The 22143-nt window shown below is 52.1% G+C and overlaps 1 protein-coding gene across 3 annotated transcripts in view; it reads right to left on the reverse strand.

Moving 5' to 3' along the window:
- Positions 1-1843: 1843 nt before the first annotated feature.
- The window catches only part of BCR (BCR activator of RhoGEF and GTPase), a 120760-nt gene continuing 100460 nt past the window's right edge, over positions 1844-22143 (reverse strand). For all 3 annotated transcript variants that reach the window (XM_077749236.1, XM_077749219.1, XM_077749228.1), the window contains 8 exons: positions 20310-20441; positions 7426-7485; positions 6640-6749; positions 5214-5353; positions 4269-4403; positions 3405-3510; positions 2759-2921; positions 1844-2410 (listed from right to left, as the gene is read on the reverse strand). In XM_077749236.1, the coding sequence (XP_077605362.1) occupies positions 2321-2410; positions 2759-2921; positions 3405-3510; positions 4269-4403; positions 5214-5353; positions 6640-6749; positions 7426-7485; positions 20310-20441 (936 nt within the window). In that variant the 3' untranslated portion in view covers positions 1844-2320. The remainder of the gene's footprint in view (positions 2411-2758; positions 2922-3404; positions 3511-4268; positions 4404-5213; positions 5354-6639; positions 6750-7425; positions 7486-20309; positions 20442-22143) is intronic.

The raw sequence follows: 22143 nt of genomic DNA on the forward strand, positions 1-22143 counted from the left end.
CAGGTCCGTGTGTGAGATGGTGCGACAGATGGGGCCAGGGAGCCCAAGTGACCACCGCCACTGTGGCCTGGTCAAGGAGTGCTTTTAGAGCTACACAAGAAAGAGTGGTCATTCCGTCATCAAACAGCACACATTCTATATAAATAAAAAGAAGGGGGAGGAAGGGGGAGGAGGGAACGAAAATTGGCACAGACAGTGATATATTGCTTTCCAGTTTCAATGCGACAGACGCAAATCATAACACCAGGGGAACAGAAACGAGGGCTGGGTGTGGCTTTTCTAAGCAGAGTGTGTTCCCCTTGCAGGGCTGGAGGGATGCTAAGATGGATGGGGATGGGAAGCCAGGCCAGAGGCGGCCCAGAGCTGGAGTCCTGAGAAACCCAGGGAGTCCAGAAATGTGCAGAGAGCAGAGGACTCTGATCCCTGCCTCTACCCCCAGGAGAGCCACACTCCTTTAAAATGGTGGGTCTGCTTTCCTTGAAAGGAAAAATTACAAAGAAATAAATATAGTATGTGGACACAAAACCTTCAAGAGACTTTGTTTTCTGCTGCCCTTCCCCACCCCCACTCTGCTTCAGCAGGTCCACAAGTAGAGGGGAGGCTGAAGAGCACATGTCCCCCCATGTGCTGCGAGTTCAGGCAAGAGCTGCCTATTAACAAGTCAGGCGAGCCCTCCCACCCCCACCCCTGCCACCCAGGACATGGGAGGGATCATGGGACATTGCAACCACTCCTGGTGTAATCATGTGACAAGCAAACACCTTTTCCTGAGTCACACCATTGCTTTCCTCCTCTCGTTCACTACATTCTCTTTTCTTGCAAGACCAGCATGGAAACTTGGCCTCTCAGTTTTTCTCCTTGCCCTAACCCCTCTCTAAGGGGGCGAAAAATGCAATTGTTCATAGATCTGTTTCTTCAAAAGACTTAGCGGCCTCCCTCATTCTCTTTTTTACAAGCTGGATGGTCAGGAGGGCTACCAGGAACATCCTGGCTTCTGTACCAGTATCTGGAGAGAGGACAGGGGAGGCAGTTGCCAGTCCCTGTCCTTCCACTTGCTCTGGCACAGGAGCCCCCCACCCTGAGCCTGGCCAGTGGAACAGTCCCCTGCTCCTAACTTGCCCCCCACCCCCAATTCCCAAAGCTCAGGAGACTTCAGAACCGGCCCCTGACAAAAACAAGCTGGCATGTGGAGGAAAACAAAATGCTGCTGGGACACGGATTGTCCATGTAGTACATTCTAATATCGTATTAGGTATCTGAATCTGTTAGGAAAAAAATTAGAAACTATGTAGAAAACTTAAAAATATTCAAGTATCAAAAGGCTATTCGGATCAAAGTTTAAAACAAGCTGTCAGCAAGCTGTTGCTGCCCAGAGGAAACTTTTACAAAAGTTTACTGAGTTTGTTCAGCAGAGAGCAAGAGAATGAAGTGNGGAAGCCAGAAAGGCTGAGGTCTTTTTAAGCCAAAGAGGAGAGCTTGTGCCCAGCAGGCAGTGGACAGGGTCACTATCCCTGGAGAAGAAGCCATAAAGTGCACAGCCTGGGCCTCCCTCCCCCTGGTGTTGGTCCTGGACAGACAGACAGACGTTACAAGGCTCCACGGGGAGCTGCCTTCTGAGGCGCACATGAATAGCAAAAGCAAAGCAACGGGACAGAATAGAAAGACCCATATCTGGACAGAGTTCCTTCTAGAAAGAAAGAGAAGGAAGGAGGCGAAAGAGGTCAAACGCTACACAGTGTTGACTTAGCTTTTCAAACCCTGTTACACAAACAGAGTCAAATTTCTAAGTCAGGGAAACTGAAAAGCCCCCACCCACAGAGGGACAGGGCTGTGGCCCCCACGGTACGAAGCAGCATCGGTGTTTATTCAAGACATGATAGTGAGGGAATCTGGTCACGTTCCTTCTCCCCGGAGAGGATGCATCTTGACAAGCGTTCCAGTAGAAATCTCAAACTCTGGTAAGTTCGCGGAAACCACTCCCTTCACCTGGTCCCACCGCCAGGCTTGCTGCGCGCGGAGGCATGCTGGCTTGGGGCGCCCTCTGGTGGCATCATGGAAAACCACAGTCTGAGGCCCCTTGTGAGCTCACAGGCGCAAGGGCCGGTGATTAGGGTGGGGGATGGTCCACAACTGCCCAGGCCACTTAGCCTTTTGCCTTGGATAGTCGTCTCTAGGCAGTTCCTACACAAGGGTAGTCCAGCCCTTGGGGGTGGGGCAGCCCAATTACTCCTCAAGAAGACTCGGTTCCTGCTCTGTGGATTGCCCGGTTTTCCAGGTTTCCAGGTCGTTCTGCTGGCCTCTCAGAGATGAAACTGAGCCTTTAGACTTCAGTAGAGAACAGGATGCTCTGTCTCTTGCTGTCTGGGGCGGGAATGGCTTCCAGCTGCAGGAAGTACAGCAGCACCTGGACCTGCCAGGGCAGAGCAGGGAGGAGGAAAGAGGAAAGTGGCTCAGAGTGGTGCTCACAGCTGGAGTATGCTGGTGACATAAGCCCCTCCCGCCAAGAGATCTGAATGCCCCTGAAGGAATAACAGGCAGGCCCTGAGAAGCCCCAGTAAAGGAACAGAAAGAAGGAAGGTGGCCTGGGCCTTCCCTTCCCCTCCCAGCCACACGCCCTCAGGCAAGTCCCTCTTTCTGCACCTTGGACCCCTCCCCCTGTACAACTCAGATGGGAACGACGCACAGCACCCGGGGTGGACCAGGCAGAGACCACCTCTGAGATCAGGCAGCATAAGCTGAAGCCTGTTTCTGCTCATACCTGGGACATGACTTCCAGGGACCAGCTGTCGGTCATGGATATGGGCTGGCTGGGGTTGGCAGGGAGCTTGCTCTCCTTCTCTGATGGCCGGAGCAGTGTGGGGCCGAAGACTGTGGCAAGGTTGTGCAGGGACATCTTGTTCACGGTCTCCTTCTCTGCCACCCTGCAGAGGGTCAAAGCAGAGGGTGCTGTTGTGACATGGTCTTCAGGATGGAGGCGAGGCAGAGGGGCCAGACCATTCTGGAAGGTGGCTCAGAGAACGTGAGAGTAGGCGCCACCCCTTTCTGCCTCAGGCTGGCTCCACAACACTGACACCCCACCCCTGGATGTGCTGAAAGTAGACCACACCCCGGTTCTTCTGGGTTGGAGGGGCTCGCAGGTGGCTGAGCAGCTCTGGGCTGTGACCTGGTGGGGGGAGGAAGCCCAGGCACACTACTGGCTGTGGCTGAAGCACCTCATTCTTCCTTTAAGGCCGTGGAGCAGAGGAAGGAGGGTGGCAATGGCTCCAGTACCCTGAGCGGAGGAGTAACCACAGATAGGGGTGGAGGGAGAGGGGCCTAGGAGCCATGAATTGTGATAGGAGCCAGTGGGTCACAAGAGAACGTGCTTTGCTGCCTGGGGGCTCCTGAGGAAGAGCTGGGGTTACCTTTTCAGGTGGTCCAGAAGGAAGAGGAAGGTCAGCAGGTTGGCCTCTGGGAGGGACAGCAGCAAATTAAGCATACAGCTCTCCTTTGCAACAGGGTCTGAAAGAGCTGCAAGAGGGTTGGGAAGGGTGTTATTCTCAGGTTCATGATGAAGTTGGAGGCCCCTCTTGGGGCCCTCAGGGCAGGCAAGGCCTATCATTGTCCTGGCCTACACAGTAATGGTCCCCACTGAGAACCAAGTGACTGGAGGTGGCAGGTATAGCTGCCCTCCCGGCCGACTTGGCCATTCCCACCTCCTGCTCAGAAGAGCCCAAAGTATGAGAAGCTGAGCACGGACTGAAGCAGGAAGAGTGAGGGCAGGAAGTTTTCAAGGCCATGGCAGTTCCCTCATCACCCTGCTTACCCTGGGGGTCCTCTGCTGAATGGCCCTGGAGGCCAGGTGTGGAAGCTGCAGTTGCCCTGTCCCCCCACATCCCCACTTCGGACACCACCCTCCAGGAGGACCTAGGGTCAGGTCGGTCTTGAAGCCCTACGTGATGGGACCAGGAGCCGGGGTTAGAGGAGCAGAGGGGCACTGCAGTGAGGAGGAAGGAGCCTCCAGGACCCCACACGCCAGTGTGTCTGCAGTGGTACCAGTCCCTCACCCTCCTGGGCTCCTTGGAGGGATGGGGACAGAGGGAGGCCCTTTTAGAATAGGCAGAGGCCTTCTAGGATCAGCTAGGTTCTTGGTGCACTGCTACCCATGAAGTTTGGGCTCAAAGGCAGACCATGGTGGAGGGGGCACAGCTCACCCTCACGTTGCTGTTGACTCTCCCACCTCAGAGTAGCACTGGACAGGAGGGGTTGGGGAGACCTCCCATGCTCACCGATGCCCTCAGCAAAGTTGGGGTAGAACTCGTCGGTGAAGAGGGGTTCTGGCAACTCTCGGAAGTACAGCTTCAGTGTTCCAGCAATGGCATTCACATCCATCTCACTCATCATCACGGACACATCTTTGTTATCTGGAAGGAGTGAGGAGATGGAGCAAGGCCTACTCACAGAGCCCAGGTAGGGTTCCACTCTCCCTGCCTCAGCCAAGTGCAGCCCATAGCAGGCAGACGGCTTCTGAGGTTCCTCCTTTGAGCAGCTTGTGTCTTCCAAGCATGCCAGCGGTTCTGACAGGGGAGGCATCTTCCCCACACTTCCTTTGCTGGTCAAGGGGCGGCCTGGCAGCAGAACCACTCCAAGAAGCTATGAGGCCAGTGGAGGAGAGACGGTGCCTAGGTAGGAGTTGGGTGGCTATGTTCTGTAGCAACTACCTGATGGAGGCATCTTCTGATATCACTAAGGTGCTGGGATTATTTGTTCCACTCTATAGAGTTTAAGCCAGTGCCTTCCCTCTGGCCTCAGGTGACCACTGGACCTCTGTGCCACAGGCCAGGGAGGGAAGAGTATCCAGGCACAAAGTCCTGGCTCTGCCACTTTCCACTATGAGAAGCCTCAAGGGTTGCAGTGTCCTCAACTGGGGATTGAGGCAGTGCTACCAACTTAGCAGTCAGATCACACTGTGGTCTACCCTGTGGAAGCAGGTCAAGCCCCAGTGGGAGGAGGGCGGCCCCACAGAAGCCCCTGGGCCAACTCCACGAAAGCCATGCACACATGGCTCAGACAGGAGAATGGGTTTCTGCAGAACCTCCTCCCACCACTCCCTCTTTTTTTCACTGGAAAAATCAGACAAGAAGTGAAGAAAATGTATGGAGCCTAATACATTCAACAGGAACCAAGGTCACCAAGCCCACACCCCATCCTGCACTGCCTGGACCAATACTCACTGACGTCAAAGGCTGCCTTCAGCGCCTGGATGTCTGTGGCCACTCCAGACACGCGATAGATGCCTACTTCCTCCATGCCCCGCCGCTCAATCTCCTCCACGCACTGGCGCACGATGTAGGGCACCTTGGACCTCTCTCTCCTGCAGGGGAGGGGAAGCATCTTCAGTGCCTGGCAGCCCCGGCTCAGGCCACAGGGCTGGACCCATCACCTGTCTGCACACCTGGACACCTAGAGATGGGGGTGATGAAGGCCCCAGGTATGGGCATACACAGACCCTCCTGCATGCGTTCCCTTTGCTCTCAGAGCTCATGATTACCATTGCTTAGATCTTATTAGGGTCTTTCTAAGGTAGTGAGTTGCCCAATGAGTTATATGTGATCTTTAGGGAAGGTCAGGAAGCTTTTCTAGGTGTTATCAGCCATAGGAAGTCAGTTAAAAGATTCCAGCCATTGGGTTAATAGGTGGCTGCAGAGTCATGGACCCAGTCTGGGCACTGCCAAGACTGCCCTGTGAGAGGTGAATCCTGACCCCTCCAGGCCTCAGCAAGAGGTGAGCCCTGTACATAGCAGCACTCCACCAACATCTAATAGATGAATGACCCCACAGGGCTGCCTAACATCAGCACTCAGAATCCTGTGGTTCTAAACACTTTTTCCTAAATACAACACCCAATTCCCAGAGAAGGAGTTTTTAAAAATAGGAGACATGCTTTTTGGAGGGTCAGCTTTAGCCTAGTTTAGCAATTGGATTCAGGAGCTCAGCAAAGTTCCTTCCCAAGCCACTCCCACAGGCAGTGCTTATTCGGGGTAACTGCTGACACAATCCTCTCTGCTCAGGCCCAGGTCCATCCAGAGAGCTGTGGGGATGGCAGGGGTGCAGCTGGGGGCGGGGAGTGATGTTTGGATACAATTAGGTGTCTGGGGAACATCTGACACAGGCTCTGGCCTTGAGGTCAGGGGCCCAGCTGGATTCCAAACAGGGGAAGTGAATGGATTCCTCCCAGAATCCATTGTCCCTTAGAAGTGCTCTCAAACCAGCAGACAAACTTCTCCTGGCAACTGACCTGTGCCCCAAGGGCTGGTGTTGCCACAGGAACCCTGACTGTGATAAATGTGGAGCCAGGGAAGAAGACCCTGGCCCTGTGCTGTTCCAGTGGTAGTGTGGGAGTCCGCCTGACCGTAGGGGGAGGGGGCGAAGACATTCCTGAACTGATGGGGACGAGTTTCCCAGTAAACACAGGAGACAGCTAAGCACACCCAATGCTCCATGGGCCTGAGAGGCATCCTGTGCTTAGAAGACTGTGCAGAGAGGGGAGACCCTTGCCTGGTCTCTCCTTCAGAAACACTTGGTCAGCAGGGGACCCGGGGCAGTGCCCTTGGTGTCTGAGGAGAAGAGACACATGAGCCCTCACCCCTCTCCACTCACTTGGTGACCACGGCAATCTTGACTCCGAAGACACCTGTCTGTTTTCGGGAAGGCATTCTCTTCAAGCTGAACTCCCTGCTGGTGAACTTGACGGAGAGTTTCACTTCGATCTGCAGAGGGAGGCAGGGAGCACAGCCCTCTCACCCTTCTGAGACTCACAGTCTGAGTTCCCAGAGGCTCTGGGGGCTTGGCAAATCATCCTCCTCCCCGGGCAAGTGGGCTAAGATCCCAGCACAGGGCAGCCCCCTAGCCCAACTCAGCAAGGGTCAGGGACAGCCAGGGTGATACTGCTCCCCACCCTAATCCCCACTGCTTCTCTTTCTTGCTTAATAGTTAACAAAACAAAGCAAGAGGAAAAGCACAGAAAATAACATAACAAAAAGCCATGAATTACCTATTAAATGTTAACATTTTGTCATATACGCCCAGATCTTTCCTGGTGTATAATAGTTTTGTTTCTTTTTTGTTTTTATAAAAGATTTAAATCCTTCTGGGGAACTGAAAACTAATTAGGGGTCTCAGTTTCTACAGATAGACCTCAGGGTCGAGGCCCTGCCTAACCTGGTGGTACCACTGGATTACTGTTTGGGGAGGGACACTCAGCGCCTGGCTGGTGACTACATGCCAGCAACCATATGTTCATAGTGATTCTGCTTTGCAGGGCCTGTGCCTCTGCCTCCTGCAGCCATGCCCCACCTCACACACTAGCCCAGGCTTAGCCTCCTTCTGACTGTTTTGGAAAGAATAGGGGCCACCCTAATCTTGGAAAAGCAGGTGCCAACATACCCCATTCATGGCAATGACAGTCCGCTGCCAGTCTCTGTCCTGCAGGGCCTGCGGGTCCAGCTGAAAGCAAGCAGTCATGATTATCAGATGCCCTGGAGGCTGTGCAGAGACCCTGCCAGGCAGCAGCCCAAGCCTGTGACTTCTCCAAACTTAAGTCAGAACTGGAGCCGAACCTCTGCTGGCACCCGAGAGGGGTCCAGAAAGGGGACCTGCTAGGAAACCCCTGGAAACGGAGAGCTCTCCTGCTCCCAGACCTGTGCTTCGTGTGTCCCAGGCTCACCCGAGGTGTGAGATGGTGACAGCTCGGGGCCCTGCACCCTGTTCCTCCCTCAGTCCCTTCCAGATGGGAGCTCAAGTCCATGCCGGCATCTGTCTTGCTCCCCCTCACCAGCCATCACAGGTGCTACACACAGCTCAGTGGAAGCTGAGCAGTTGGCTTAAATATTTGGGGAAACCCAGTTTCAATAGTAATTTTCAGAAGGCATGCCAACCAAGAGTTTGAGACTGTTTTCTCCCCTAGTGTGCTCAGTGGTTTAACTGTAGGAGCCCATGCAGGTGGTGGTCTCCAGTCAAGGCCAGTCCTATGGCTATGGAGTCAGGCCCAGAAGGACCCAGAGCCCAGCTCCAAACCACACAGCTAGTGAGGGGGGCTGGAGAAAGGCCCTCTGCAGTCCCTCTGACTTCTACCCCACAGAGCACTGTATGAGTGCCAGCCTGCGGGACCATGCTGCCCCATCTCACCCAACAGCCTGTGCTGCTGTAAGATACCCCAACCTTTGTGCTCTGGCCAAGCACTCCCTATCTATGAGGGCTCCATCGTCCCTTTTTTGGGGAGCACACGTGCACACCAGTGGGGTGGGCTGGACAACCAAGCACCTGGGAAGAGCTTGTTTAAAAAACAGCTCCCTAGGTTGTACTTACAGAGTTGCCCTTTCAGCTCAGGGTGGGATCTGGGGTTCACTTAACTAGAAACCTCCCCAAGTGATTCTGGTATAAAGTCAGGTTAGGAGCCACTGTCTGACACCATATAACCTGATGCTCCCCATACAGGGCCTTGTGATGCAGCATGGCTGTGACTAGGCAAACCACCTGAGTGGGGTCCATGCCTAATGATTTCTGCACAAACCTGTGTGTACATCATGCATCCCCCGCCCCCCAACAGCAGTACTGAGCATAGTGCCAGGTCCAGAGAGGTGCTCAGGACAGTCATCCCCTGTTTATCCACTGCAAGGGACCTAACAGGTGACAGCCACATGGGCCTTGTGTAGGTGAGATATCAAGGTCTGGCTGCTGCTACCTCTCAGGTGTGCACAACCTGAGTCTCTGTCGCTGCACTGCTTGGCATGGAGGCTCATCACAGGCACTCCTGGTGGGGGGAGGGGGCTTACCTCCCCTTCACCATCCTACTGGTTAACATTCCCAAAGATCTGAAATGTACAGACAGGATGACAGAAAAGCAAAGGCTGCAGAGTGTCTCCCTCCTGGGGCTGTGTGGTTACAGATTCTTGCTCCACATCTGTCCCTGGAAGTTCTTGGGGAGGGGGGGCATACTCCTGGGTCATGGGGACCCCACCCTGAGAGACAGGGTCTGTCAGGAGGGGCTAGTCAGTTACAAACCACTCAGAAAATGAAACCTCCCAACTGGTGCTTCCCCCCTAGAGTGAATCCCAGGCATCCATCTGGGGGAATAGCATCCTCCGGTGGGGAAGCAGGAGGGGGAAGACTCTAGGGCCCTTCCATGGTTTCCACCAGACAAAGTATGGTGTGAAAAGGTAAAGGTGGGGGGATGTACTGCCAGACTATAACACTCAACTTCTGTGCCCTGGCTTCCCAGGAAGGAAGGGGACAGACACCATTCCTCCTGCTCTTAAGGAAAGGGAGAGCTTAACATCGCCACTGGGAGCTTTCTTTAAAGGAGACACAGAAGCAACTTCAGCAGGAAATCCCCTTCCCCTTCCCTCCCAGGAATCGTAATCACTGGACCCCTCTCTCCTCAATGTAGCTGACAGACAGAGGCACCCCTGCCCCTACATGGCCCACCCAGGAAACCATGGCACACCCATCTGCCCACCTTGCCCTTGCAGACGAGGTTTCGGATGTGGGTCCACAGGGCCGTGCCCCAAGCACACAGGGGCTTTTCAGCAGAGGCCGGTCGGCTCCGGCCAGCCCGGCTGGGGTGGAAGTACCGTAGGAGGCCCTGCATGGCGGCGGGGGCAGATGGTGTCTCTCTCATCCTTGGCCCTGCTGTTCTGAGAGGCCGATGTGGCTAACAGGAGCGCGTTCAGACAGAAGCGCGTTCAGACAGAAGCGCAGATGGACAGTAGTGTGACAAACTCCCGGCCTTCACTGCCTTTTAACCATGCTTTTCGGGAAGTCCCACCCCTGCAGCCTGGCTCACCATGGTCAAAGTTTCCGATCACCCCCGGATTCTCCTTTTTTGTGTGTGTTTGGAAAATACATCCCTGTCCCCACCAACAGCCTATTGGTTACGGGAATTCCAGGGTGTCAGTTTTCTTTAAAGCCCAGAAAAGCCAAACTTCCTTCTCAAGTGGCTGGTTTCCTGTGGGTGCATTTGGAGACACTGAGTAACACATGTCTTCCTGGCCAGTCTGTCTCATGGCTATACATGTTAGAGACCCCTTCCCCAGAGCCTGTACCGCCTTAGCTAGTGACACCAGTAATAGCTCACATGGTCTTGACTGGACTCAAGCAGAGAACTCGCTGCGGCCCCCTTCCCAGAGCATAGCCAGCCCAGTGGAGAGGGAGTTCGGTGCCATCGTCCACCACCAGCACCAATGTCCAGCCTTATTGTCACCTGGACCCAGAGGCTGTGGCACAAGCTGGTCACCAGAGTGCAGACCTGGGCCACGGTGCTGTCAGGTGAGTTCTCATCCAGCCCCCAGGACCCACAGCAGCTCCAGTGAGCAAGACAGACCCCAGGCTGGCTCAGCTCCAAAGAACAGACTGTGCCGAGAAGAGCGGAAGGAGCACAAAGAATAACACGATGATGAGGCCCGAGGCTCAGTGCAGTCCAGCCCCAAAAAACATTCAAGGCTGGCACGCGCTCTCATGTGGCTATTTAAAGGACCAGAGAAGTAAACAAGCTGGGGACTGGGATTTGGAAAAATAGATGATTGAGTGCAGAGGACCAGGAAATGGTGCTTCAGATGTCTGTGGGGGCCCCTTGTGGTCTCAAGGTCTCAGTAAGGAATGTGCCTGCTGCTGGGGGCTGGAGGACTAGACGGAGACTGGGTAGGTACGGGGGTGTCTGCTCACACCCAGTATTCTCAGGAGGAAGAGATGGTTTCCTGCTTGTCTCCTCGGGGTTAGGTGAGGCAGGGAGCTCCAAGGAACAAGAGTGGGCAGTGGGGCTGGTGGAGGGTTGTCCCCAGGTCCCCAGGTGGCTTTGCTGAGGACCTGGTGCTAGGTGCTACCCTATGCCGGAGAGGCAGGACTAAACAGTCCAAAGGAGGCAATGCCCATTTCCTCCCCGTTAGCCTCTGTGTAGACTGTAGTTCCCCCTGTGCCCACTGTCATCGCCCAGGATGGTCCAGCAGGGCTTCCCCAGGGCTCTTCACTGAGCTTCACATCTGCACTGGAAGCTACTCCCTGGAATGGGTCTTCACAGAGAAATTTCTCCAGGAGGGAAATCTGGTCTCCTGTTCTGCTTTTATTGCTACAATCTGTTCTCCTGTCCTCTAGCATCTACATCTTTAATTCTTTGCTGCCCTTCTCTGATCCCCACCAGGCTCCAGCATCACTTTAAAGGATAAAGGAATACTCCCAGAACATCTATGATCAAAAAGACAGATGGTAACAAGTGTTGGTTAGGCTGTGCAGAAACAGGATCCCTCAGACTCTGCCGCTAGGGATATAAAATACTGCAGTCACTCTGGAAAAGTAGGGCAGCTCCTCACAAAGCTAAACTTGGCTTCTTGGTACAGCATTTTCACCCCCAGGTGGAAATTCCACACGGGAAGAATGAAAACATCCATTCACACAAAGACTTGTGTGCCCACGTTCACAGAGGTGTTAACCGTAATAGCCTCGAGCTGGAAACAACCCAATGTCCATCAAATGGTGAATGGATAAACAAAACATGGTAAGTGAATGCACTGAGTGGAATATGATTCAGCCTTAATGAGGAATGAAGGGTTGGTACTTGCTATAATGTGGGTGACGTTCAAAAACCTGCTAAGGGGAAGAAACCTGTCTCAAAAGACTACACGAATATACAATTATTCCATTTATATGAAACAAGAAGGAAGGGCAAATCTATATACAAAAAGTAGATCAGCCTGGGTCTGGGGGTAAGAACAGTGAGTGATTATAAATGGGAATGAGGAAATCCTTCTGGGGATGGAAATACAGTAAAACCTTGGATCGCAAATAACTTGTTCTTTGAGTGTTCTACAAGACAAGCAAACATTTCTAATAAACTTTAACTTGATAAATGAGTGATGTCTTGCAGTACGAGTAGTACATGATGCTGAACTTGACATGATCACAACTGGGCCAATGGTTCTTGGAATTCACTTTGATATACAAGTGGTTTAGGTTACAGGCCTGTTACTGAAATGAATTATGCTTGCAAACCAAGGTTTTACTGTATTCTACAACTCTGTAAATTGACCAGAAATGATTGAATTGTATATTTATAACGGATGCATTGTATGGTATGCCAGCTAAGAAAATAAAGATAGGGTCCCAAACTGGACCGCAGTAGAGCAAGGGTCCAGATCACATGGCCTCACTCTCTCCAGGGTGGTAGTGGTATGCTTCTTCAGGACAAATTTTGGGCAATCTTTACAAGAAGGGTAAGCTCATGTTTTTACATGTTCATAACTTCTACAGCCGAAAATCTTCCTCAAATGCTTGTTAAAAACAATCATCACCCATTTTATGTTACTGATACAAAAAACCCTTTGGACCTGCTCCTTCCAAGATGGTTTAAGAGGTGACACGGGTTTCTCCCCTTGCTCACCCCCAACACAAGCTGCATCTCATTCATTTCTGAGTACCATGCCCCCAGTCACCTGGGAAGGCTTCCCTCCTCCTGATAATAGGAGGCCCTGGGATAACCCCCTGTGATGAAAGGCTGGGTCTCTCTGTACCCATGTAACAGTATCCACTGGACCCAACCACTGAACTGAAAATCACATCTCCTCCACACTCCATCTCCTTCCCACCTGACCACAACTCTTACTCTTATTTCAGTTAATGTATGCCTCTCCTTCCAGCCCCAAAGACAGGGCTTTTGCCTATTCCATTCGCTGTGATATCTACAGGCCAGACATGTGTATATAGGACATACAATGTAAACATACTTAATATACACAGGTTGTAGTACATATTAGCACAGAGTGAGCATTTGGTCCCTGGGGACTGCTGAGAGCCAGACGCTTGCCCTCTTACAGATAAGGGTGCTGAGGCTCCCAAAGGGTGGGTTTGAGAGGCTTCTGAAGGTGGCTTCTCCACCATGCTGCATGAAGCAGGAGCTGATTGTCCCTCTGGTGGGGGATTTCATGAAAGGGGCAAGTTGTCTACTCTGGGCTCACATGTCATTCCTGTACCCTGTGGACATGTTAACTCTTTTAATTAAAAAAATTTTATTAGTATTATTTTTTAATGTTTTTATTTATTTTTGAGAGACAGAGTGTGAGTGGGGGAAGGGCAGAGAAAGAGGGAGACACAGAATCTGAAGCTGGCTCCAGGCTCCGAGCTGTCAGCACAGAGCCCAAAGTGGGGATAGAACCCACAAACTGTGAGATCATAACCTTAGCTGAAGTTGGATCTCAACTGACTGAGCCACCCAGGGGCCCCAACTCTTGTTACTTTTCAATTTGTTTGTTTGTTTGTTTGTTTATTGAGAGAGAAAGTGTTAGTGGGGGAGGGGCAGAGAGAAAATCCTAAGCAGGCTCCACACTGTCGATGCAGAACCCAACACAGGGCTGAAACCCACGAACCACAAGATCATGACCTGAGCCAAAGTTGGATGCTCAACCGACTGAGCCACCCAGGCGCCCCTTGACATGCTCTTTAAAAATGGTGGTAAAATATATATAACATAATATTTTAAGTTATGTGTGCACATAACTGCATTTTTAAGTGCACAGTTCAGTGGCATTAAGTATGTCCATAATATCATGCAATCACCACCACTACCTAGTTCCAAAACTTTTTCAACATCCCAAACACCATGCCTGTGAAGCAATAGCTCCCCATTCCCACCCTCCTCCCAGCCCCTGGTAACTTTTATTCCACTCTCAGTATCGAGGAATTAGCCAGTCTTAGGTACTTCATATAAGTGGGGTCATATATTGCTTATTCTTTTGTGTCTGTCTTATTTCACTTATGTCCTCAAGTTTCATCCATGTAGGGTGTATTAGAATGTCATCCCTTTGTTATGGCTGCATATTTCACTGTATGCATGTACCATACTTGGCTTATGAACTCACCAGGTGATGGGCACTTAGCTTCTTTCCAGTTTTGGGTTGCCATGCTCAGTGCTAATGCTGCACATGTGCATCTACAAGTGTTGGTGGCATCTCCACATTCATACAGCTGTTGCTGGGCACTTCAGAGGGCTCTTGGGGCACACATGCCACAGAACTGGTGGTCGAATGGAGATACTGCCCATGAGTGGGCAGACCTTACAATGAGGTCTTAGTGAGGGCTGGACCGTGGGTGTCAGGGCACCCCTAGAAAGAGCACCTTTGGACTTGTTGGTCTGTATCCAACCAGGTTTCCATGCCTGAGACAAGCAACCCAGGCTGGCAGAGAAGCTTGGGAAACCACATACAGCCAGCCCTGAGTACCAGTCTGAAATAGAGGAAGGGTAAGACCAGAGATCTGAGGCCCTAGTCTCAACCAAGACTCACAAAAAAATGTAAAAAAAATAAATATATAAACTGATATCCCCACTGGAATGTGAGTTGTGAGCCCAGCTAGACACACAAAATATCAGGAGAAATGGCAGAAGACAAAATTCTAGGACTTGATATAAAGTTAATCACTAAGAAGGAAGAGGGTGGAGGGGATTGAACAACACAGAAAATTGAAAATGGAGACGAGAAGGGCGCCTGGGTAGCTCAGTCGGTTGAGCATCCAACTTGGGCTCAGGTCATGATCTCGTGGTTGGTGAGTTCGAGCCCCATATCAGGCTCTGTGTTGACAGCTTGGAGCCTGGAGCCTGCTTCAGAATTTGCGTTTCCCTCTCTCTCTGCCTCTCTCCTGCTAGCGTGCAGTTTCTCTCTCTCTCTCAAAAATAAATAAACGTTAAAAAAAAAGAAAAAGAAAAGGAAATGAAGAAGAGAACAGGAAAAGATGGAAGGAAGGAATTCCTAACAGCTATAAGGCTCCAATGTCTCTGGGCTTTGATGAGTCTTGTGATACTCCCTGGATCCCGGTCCCAGCCCCTGGCCTAGGATATGATCGGGTACTTGGGCAGTGCCTTCACCTTCAGGCTCCCATCCTAATCCCCCAGCACCTGGTCAGGCGCATTCTTATCAGTCCTGAGCCCCTGCTCTTCTCGGAGCATAGGATGTCTGACATCTCCACCTGGGAAAATCCTTTCCCTGAAGTCCCAGACTCAATGCTCCCGACTCTGTGAAGATTTCTCTGTCCGCTGACTCCCCTCAAATAACTACAGTATCCAAGCCACCCAGCCACCCAAGGGCATGGCCTGCTCTGGCTCCTGGAACATCTGCAGCACCTTCCTTCCTGAGCCCCTCTGCTCTGTGAAGCACAGGGACAGAGATCTTCTTGTCCTTAGGGTCTCCGGGACCTGACATGCAGGAGGCCCTTGGTGTCTGGCGATGGACCAGGATGACCTTGCTTGTTTACACTCAAAAAACACTCTCAGTGGGGCCCTGTTTACCTATCCACACCTGAGGATTCAGGTTTGTGCATCTATGACTCTCAGAGGGCTGGTGCCCCAGGGATGTGTCCCTGTTATTCACTGTGTCCTTCTGTCCTGGCTGGTGTTCCCTGATGCTCTAAAAAAACCCAGCTCACCTATGCTGGGTTCAGGAGGGGAGGCCTCCATTCTCCTCTCATGGAAACTCCATCACTTAGGAGGGGAAGCAGGGATCTGGCAAGTCATCTCAAGAGCAAGAGCTGAAATCTGAGACTCAGGCTGGTGATTCCTGAACCCTCAGCTCATCACCATCATGTAAGGTGTATAACCAGACCGATCTAGGACCCCAGCTCTGGGAAATCAAGCCCTAGCTCCATAGATGATTCTGATACCTTCTGCCCAAACAGGTGTATGAGCAGCTTTGCTGGAGACTTGATTTCCATCCCTCGCCCCATGGCAGGGCCTGCCTGACCTCTGCCCTCCTGGCCAGCTGTGGGCTTCTTCTGCCCCTCCCCCATCAGATAATCCCAGGGTGCTGCACCTTCTCCACTTCACAGGAAGGGGTTTCCACTCAACTTACGAGTCAATTGAATGTAGGGGGTAGGGGTGGGAGGCACCTGAGGGGGAAGGCCATGCTATTCCCACCTCCCCCACCCCACCAACAGGACGGGCAGGGCTACACATCTGTCCCACATGGCATACTCGGAAGGTGCCTGATATTATTGGGAAAAGCCCCCACTCAGGAATGCTGTCCCCCCCAGTCACGGATGCCCTTCCCTAGGGGTGCCCCACACAGAAAACTGTGTGGAGGTTAGAGAAGGCAGAAAGAGGCCTGGCTAGGTTCACACCATCATCACCGCTCCTCCTCTGACTTCCTTCCTGCTTTGTACTGGGGATCCCGGGTTTGTAAACAAGCCCTCCCGGGAATGGGGGTCCTTAGGAGCTGGGCCAGCCACTGCCTACTCTGAGTCACAAGCGGACCTTGTAGTATGCTGGGATTCCTTCCTGGCTAATGACTGCTCAGGGGCGAGGCTTCCCACTCACTCATCTCTTCCACCAAGGCCGATACGGATGAAGGAGAGGAGTCAGAGCCCGCCTTCTCCACTAACAGTGACGACAACAAGTAACAATAGCGACAGCTGACACTGAAGGCCCCCACATCTGGCTTCATGGCCCCAATGCAGTTTACATGTGTGGAAACAAGTTTATACAGGCACTGATGACTTGCCCCAGGTCACAGGAGGCACGCTGGGGCTGAGGGAGTGGAGAGGGTCTTCCCTTGACCAAACCAGTCAGGCTCCTCTTGAGTTGTTTCCTAACTAGACCTCATTCCTGGGAATTTCCCCAAGAGCCCAGTTTTAGCATGAACCTGCCTCCATATCCTTGATAGTTGATTACCCTCAACATCTGACCAGATTCGTCTTCTCCCCACCCCCAGTGACATCTGACCACCCTGTCCTGCCCATTAGGTTGGTTTAGCCAGAATCCTCCTTTGCCCCTGATGTTTCCTCTTAGTAAGCTTCCAACCAATGATACCCGTCCCCCCACCCCCCCACACACACACACCGTCTGCTCCTTGGCTATAAATTCCCTCTTTCAGAATTGGGGGATACCACCTCACGCCAGTCAGAGTGGCTAAAATGAACAAACCAGANATGTTCTAACGAGGTTGTGAATAATTTTTTTCTTTTTAAATAGAGCCCATGACTTCCACTCCTGTCCCATCTTGTCCTACTAAAGGAATAGCAAAGGAGAACATCTGCAGAGGAGTGCCTCTCAAAGCACCTACGTGGGGAAATGCAGACTGGGGCCAGACGGCAGAAAGGGGCAGAGAATTGCCAGAGTTCAGAGAGATGCCCCAAGCCGGCCCCCATAATACCATTTGCTGTCTTCTTCCCTGGGACAGGACAGGTGCTCATCTGGTACCCCAGTATGTCCGAGAGTGTCTGAGAGCACAGGTTATGTGCATAAAGGAATATTTTGTTTCTACTCAGCGGTAATGTGTTGAAGGGTTTCCAGAGAGGCTCAGGACAAGAAGAGGAAAAGTATCTATTCTTTTTTCTCTTCCACTGAGAACCCCCAGTTACCCACTGATGCTCAAGGCCCTGGTTCAAATCTCACTGCTTCCTGGACTATTGGAAGGAGTTCCCCATTGGAGGATTTGGATGATTTGAGTCAAAGGTTGGTGGAATCTGATCTTCCTTTAGCCTTGTGTGATGGGCTGAAAAAGGGGCAGGACACCCAGCCTGTCTGCATCCTCAGTTCACCATGGGCTCTGTAAGATGGGGGTCAGGGCTGGGTGTGCAGGAGGGATTCCAGGCTGCGGGCAGACCCAAGCATGGAGAGGGAGAAGGGAGGGGGAGCAAGAGGAACACATTAGTTGTCGAGAAGCAGAGTAGAGCCCAAAATCTCAAAGGGCCCAAGCTGTGACTGTTGCCCAGTAAGTGTCAAAACATGTCAGTTTTCAAAGATGTCCAGCACCAGTATGCTCATAGAATAGCAAAATCTGGAAAACACCTAATGTTCATTAAGAGCAGAATGGCCCAATGATGTGGTTGACTCAATCCACAGGACTCTCTATAAAGCCAAGAAGGTGAAGGCAATCTACATGGAAACATTGGGGTTGGATCGATCTCAAGGACACTGTCGGGGGTGGGGGGAGGTGTCAACACATGTGGGCTGCAGAGTGGTGAGTGTCTGCACTGGGCAGGTGAGCCATTCCCAGGCATCACCCCAACTTTGCAGTGGGTGTACACATTGGTCAAGGTGGGATGCAAGCCGAGCTCATGGGGGATGACCCTGCTTGGGGAAGGCATCTGGCTTGTCAAAGATCCTTGGATAGGACCCCAAAAGTGGAACAACTGAAGAGCACTGGCTTGCACTTCTGCTTCTCCCACCCAGAAGCCTTTTGCTACCAAGACCCTACAACTGGCTCAATGGTGTGCCAGGCTAATGGGGAGCAAGGAGGAACCATTCCCTTCTCCCTTAGCATCTAAGCCACAGGAAGGACTCAGGTCCAGGACATCCAGTGAGTGCCCCTGGACTAGGAGCTCACCTTCATAGACCCTACCCATTGAAGAGGATTTCAGCTATCTCCATTTCTATCTCAGTCCGTACTTCCTCAATGATTAAGTTCTTTCCAGCTTTTCTCTTAACTAAGGCAAAAGAACTAGCAGGAAAGTATCCCCTGAAAACTGAAGCTACCCTTCAAGTAATAAGGACTGTCCTGACGTCAGCAAGACACCACATAACTGACCCCAAGACAATGCTTCACCTGACCTTCACTGCACACACTCACCGACCTTTGCCTCACACTTATATGAACCTGGAAGCATTTTTGACACTTTGGAGACAGTCTTTGAGATGCTAGTCCCGTCTTCCCAGTGTTGGCCTCTCTGAAATAAATTCCTTTTCTATTTCACCACCACTCCTCTCTTTGCCTATGGATTTTATCAACAGCGAGTGGCAAACCTGGTCTGTTTGGGACCCCCTGTGCCCAGTTACATCTTCTGAGAAACGGGCCAAGAATCCTGCTTTCCCTATGCCGAGCAAGGCTGCCCCACTGATCCTCAACATGCACCCCACACTTCAGTGGACTCGCTGGAGTGTTGCCCAAGGCTGGTCTTGCCCCCACCTGAAGTCCAGCCCCAGGTCCTGTCTGTGGGGTCAGTTGAGGCCTTGGGCCTGCTCTCCCAGGAAGGTATGGGATGTGGTGTGGGGGATTTCATCAGATTTCTTTCCTTGTGTCTTTGAGGGGGGGGGGGGGGGGCCCNGCAGGAATGTAGGGGTGGGGGGCAGATATAAGGCGGTCAAAGGTGCATTTTTACTTTTAGACTTGGTTTCAAGGTACGGGGTGGGAAGGACTCCCTGGAGGCCCTGAGCCACTGAGTTCCCTAAATAAGCTTCCAGGGGGGGAAACAGGTAGTATGAAAACCTGCCTGAGAACCTGGTGAAACAGAGAGAGGATCCAGAGCTACCGCTCAAGGAGGATCTGCCGGTGCCGGTCTGAACAAATGCATGTGGGCCCTCCCCACAAAAAATTACTCAGAGGTGACTCACCCTCTCTTCTCCTTCATTCCTGCTGCTTAGTATTTCAGCAGAAAAGGATTTTACTTCCTGCCCTCAGGGAAGGGAGGTGGGGCTTCGTGGAGAACCCCTTTCTCCCACAGACACCCGGAATGCCTGGTCAGCCCTCTCCTGCTGGAGGCTTCCCCGGAGGGTCTGAGAGAAGCAGAGCAGTCAGTGCCCACCCCCCAGGGCAGGGCAGGGAAGGAACTAGTAAGATGCCCTATAAGGAACTGCATATCAGGGTTTTCCCCTAATGGGGCATAGAACTGCACAGGTGAGGCCGTGAAAAACACAAGGCAGGCAGTGTAGCTCCTGTCTGCCAAGAAGCACAAGGGCTAGTGGTTGGCTTCCAGTGGCTGGGCGAGCTTCCCAAGGACTAGTGGATGGTTTTCTGGCCTGGATGGTTTTCACTGATGACTTGGGATCCCCTTGCTTGTCCTGTATGGACACTTACTCTTACTGCTATGCCAACTCTGGTGGAGAGACCTATGTCTGCCCGGCTTAGAGACGTAGCTGCCCCCTGTGGAAGCCAGGTCTAGAAGCCACAGAGGACATCAGGCGGGTAGACTCCGGGATTCTTGTGCTTTTTCCAATTTGAGATGGCCTCCAAACTGCTAACTGCAGCCCACAGCACTGCCTCACTGTTTTGCCTTTGGACTTTGCTAACTAAGGCCATGGAAGAACAGAGCCCCCTGCTGCAAAAACAAGTAAAATTGAACTTCCTGTGGGGGCAAGATGGGGCATAACAGGTACTCAAACAGAGAGAGGGGCAGGAATTCCCCCAAGCCCCAAGCCCTGGAGCCAGGCCACCTCAGTGTCCCAGAAGGTCAAATGAGGAAAGAAACTGAAGCATCTGGAGCACAGTGTGGGTGGGTCCAGGGGCAGGTGTACGAGGCTGTGTCAGAGGTGGGGAATGGCAGAGGGACTCTGCAGGGGGCAGAGAGGGCAGCAGCCTCACCTGGATCTGGCCCTTCCCCATGATCCTGTCTGTGCTCTCGCCATCCTCCTTGGTGATCTTTGTTTTGTTGTAACACTTTTCATAGCAGAGAATCCTCAAGGTCTGGGAGCCTTCCAGCTCAATCTCAAACTCCTGTAGCCCCAAGAAAGGAAAGTCCCTTGTTACCAGACAGGTCCAATGGTTTCTTTGCTTCCCTGGAAGGACCCAAGCCTCGAGAACCTGCTTACTTTAGTCCTGCAATGAAGACCCTCAGAAGCTACTTCTCTGTGAGCGTCCCACTGTGGCTCAGTCTGGATGCTTTTGGAAGCTCTGAATGTCTCTCACATTGAATCCAAGCTCCCTAAGCCAGTAGGTCAAAGGACAGTCCCCGTACCACCTACATCAGAAGCTCAGGGGTGCTGGTTATAAATGCAGATATTCTATGGACTTTGAATGACAATGATGTCAGTGTATGTCCACTGATTAGAGAGGGAGGCTGTGCGTGTTTGGGGACAGTGGGCATATGGGACATTTCTGTCCTCTCTGTTCTGGACCTAAAGCTGCTCTAGAAATTAAGTCTATTTGAAAGGGGGGCAAAAATCAACCCATGGAGGTGATATAGGGGAGGAAAGAATTGTTCCTATAGGCTTTGGGATGTGTGGTGTTGACTTTCTCTTCCATCACCTCATGATGTCTTCAGTAAATTCTGCATTTCACACCAGTGTTTTTGCAGGCACGGGTTCATGGTGCGGAAATGGAAGGTGGCAGGGGAAAAGAAAGAGATTTCTGCTTTCTGAGCCTGCATGGGGGTGGGGAGGGCATATGAGCCAGGAATATGTAACAGCCCTGGATGATCCAAAAGCACACCCAGGGTGGCCACCAGGTTAAGCTGGTCTGGAACCCTCCATGCCTTGGCTCCTTGAGCCTCCATTGCGGGCTCATACATGAACCCTTTGCACTGTGTCCTGAAGCCCTCCCTCATTGCCCCTTTCGGTTACAGCCCTCTTGCTGTCTGCAAAACCTTTGATGGACCCATTTGGCTAAGATGCTTCCTTGTCACAGCAGCCATCACCCTTTCTGCACAGATGCCCAGAGCTATAATAACCAGGCAATTCTATGGGCTCCACATGCCCCAGGCCTACTAAGGCAGCAAGTCTGATGAACAGAGTCATGAATGCTGAGAAAGGAGAGCTGGGTGCTGGCCCCATGGCTCTGCCAGCCACATGACCTGAGGTGGACCAGGCAGCCAGCTGGTCTTAGCTTTTGCTTCTGCAAGAGAGTAGGTGGTTTGCCTCCACCCATAGCCTCAAGCATGAGGCTTTCCAAGGTCACAGCTACTCCAGAAACTGGAAAATGGCATTCTCACGGATGGGGGTAATTCATCAATACTGGTTACTCTATAATCATTCCTGTGCTTCCAAAGGCTCAAGGCAAGATAGTAAAAAAGTTATACAACAGCTCTTCAAGGTGAAGGAGAACAGAGCAGCAAACTATACAAACCCAACATCCGGGACAGGCAAACAGGGTCCCTACCCCAGCCCCCACTGGCAGAGTCCCAGGCTTCTGGAAACCAAGAGGGCTACAGGGCTCATTCCAATTTCCGAGAAAAACACTAAGGAAACCTACCAAGTAAACTCTAAGCAATAACAAAGGCAGCACAAAAAAGCCCTTATAAGTTTCTCTTCCAAAAGCTTCTCCAGCAAAATAGGCCGTTTCTTTGTGATGGGGAGTGGAGGGGGTTGGATTCTCAGTAACACAGAGATAAAATCTCTTAGACTGGTCCCCTCCCCCTCCCAGGAGATTCCTGGAATGCTGGTGGAATGTGGGCAGGGCAGTGGTGGCGCCTGCCTGCGAG

Source organism: Crocuta crocuta, unplaced genomic scaffold, assembly GCF_008692635.1.
Source record: "Crocuta crocuta isolate KB4526 unplaced genomic scaffold, BGI_CrCroc_1.0 scaffold1177, whole genome shotgun sequence".
In the NCBI taxonomy this organism is placed as follows: Eukaryota; Metazoa; Chordata; class Mammalia; order Carnivora; family Hyaenidae; genus Crocuta; species Crocuta crocuta.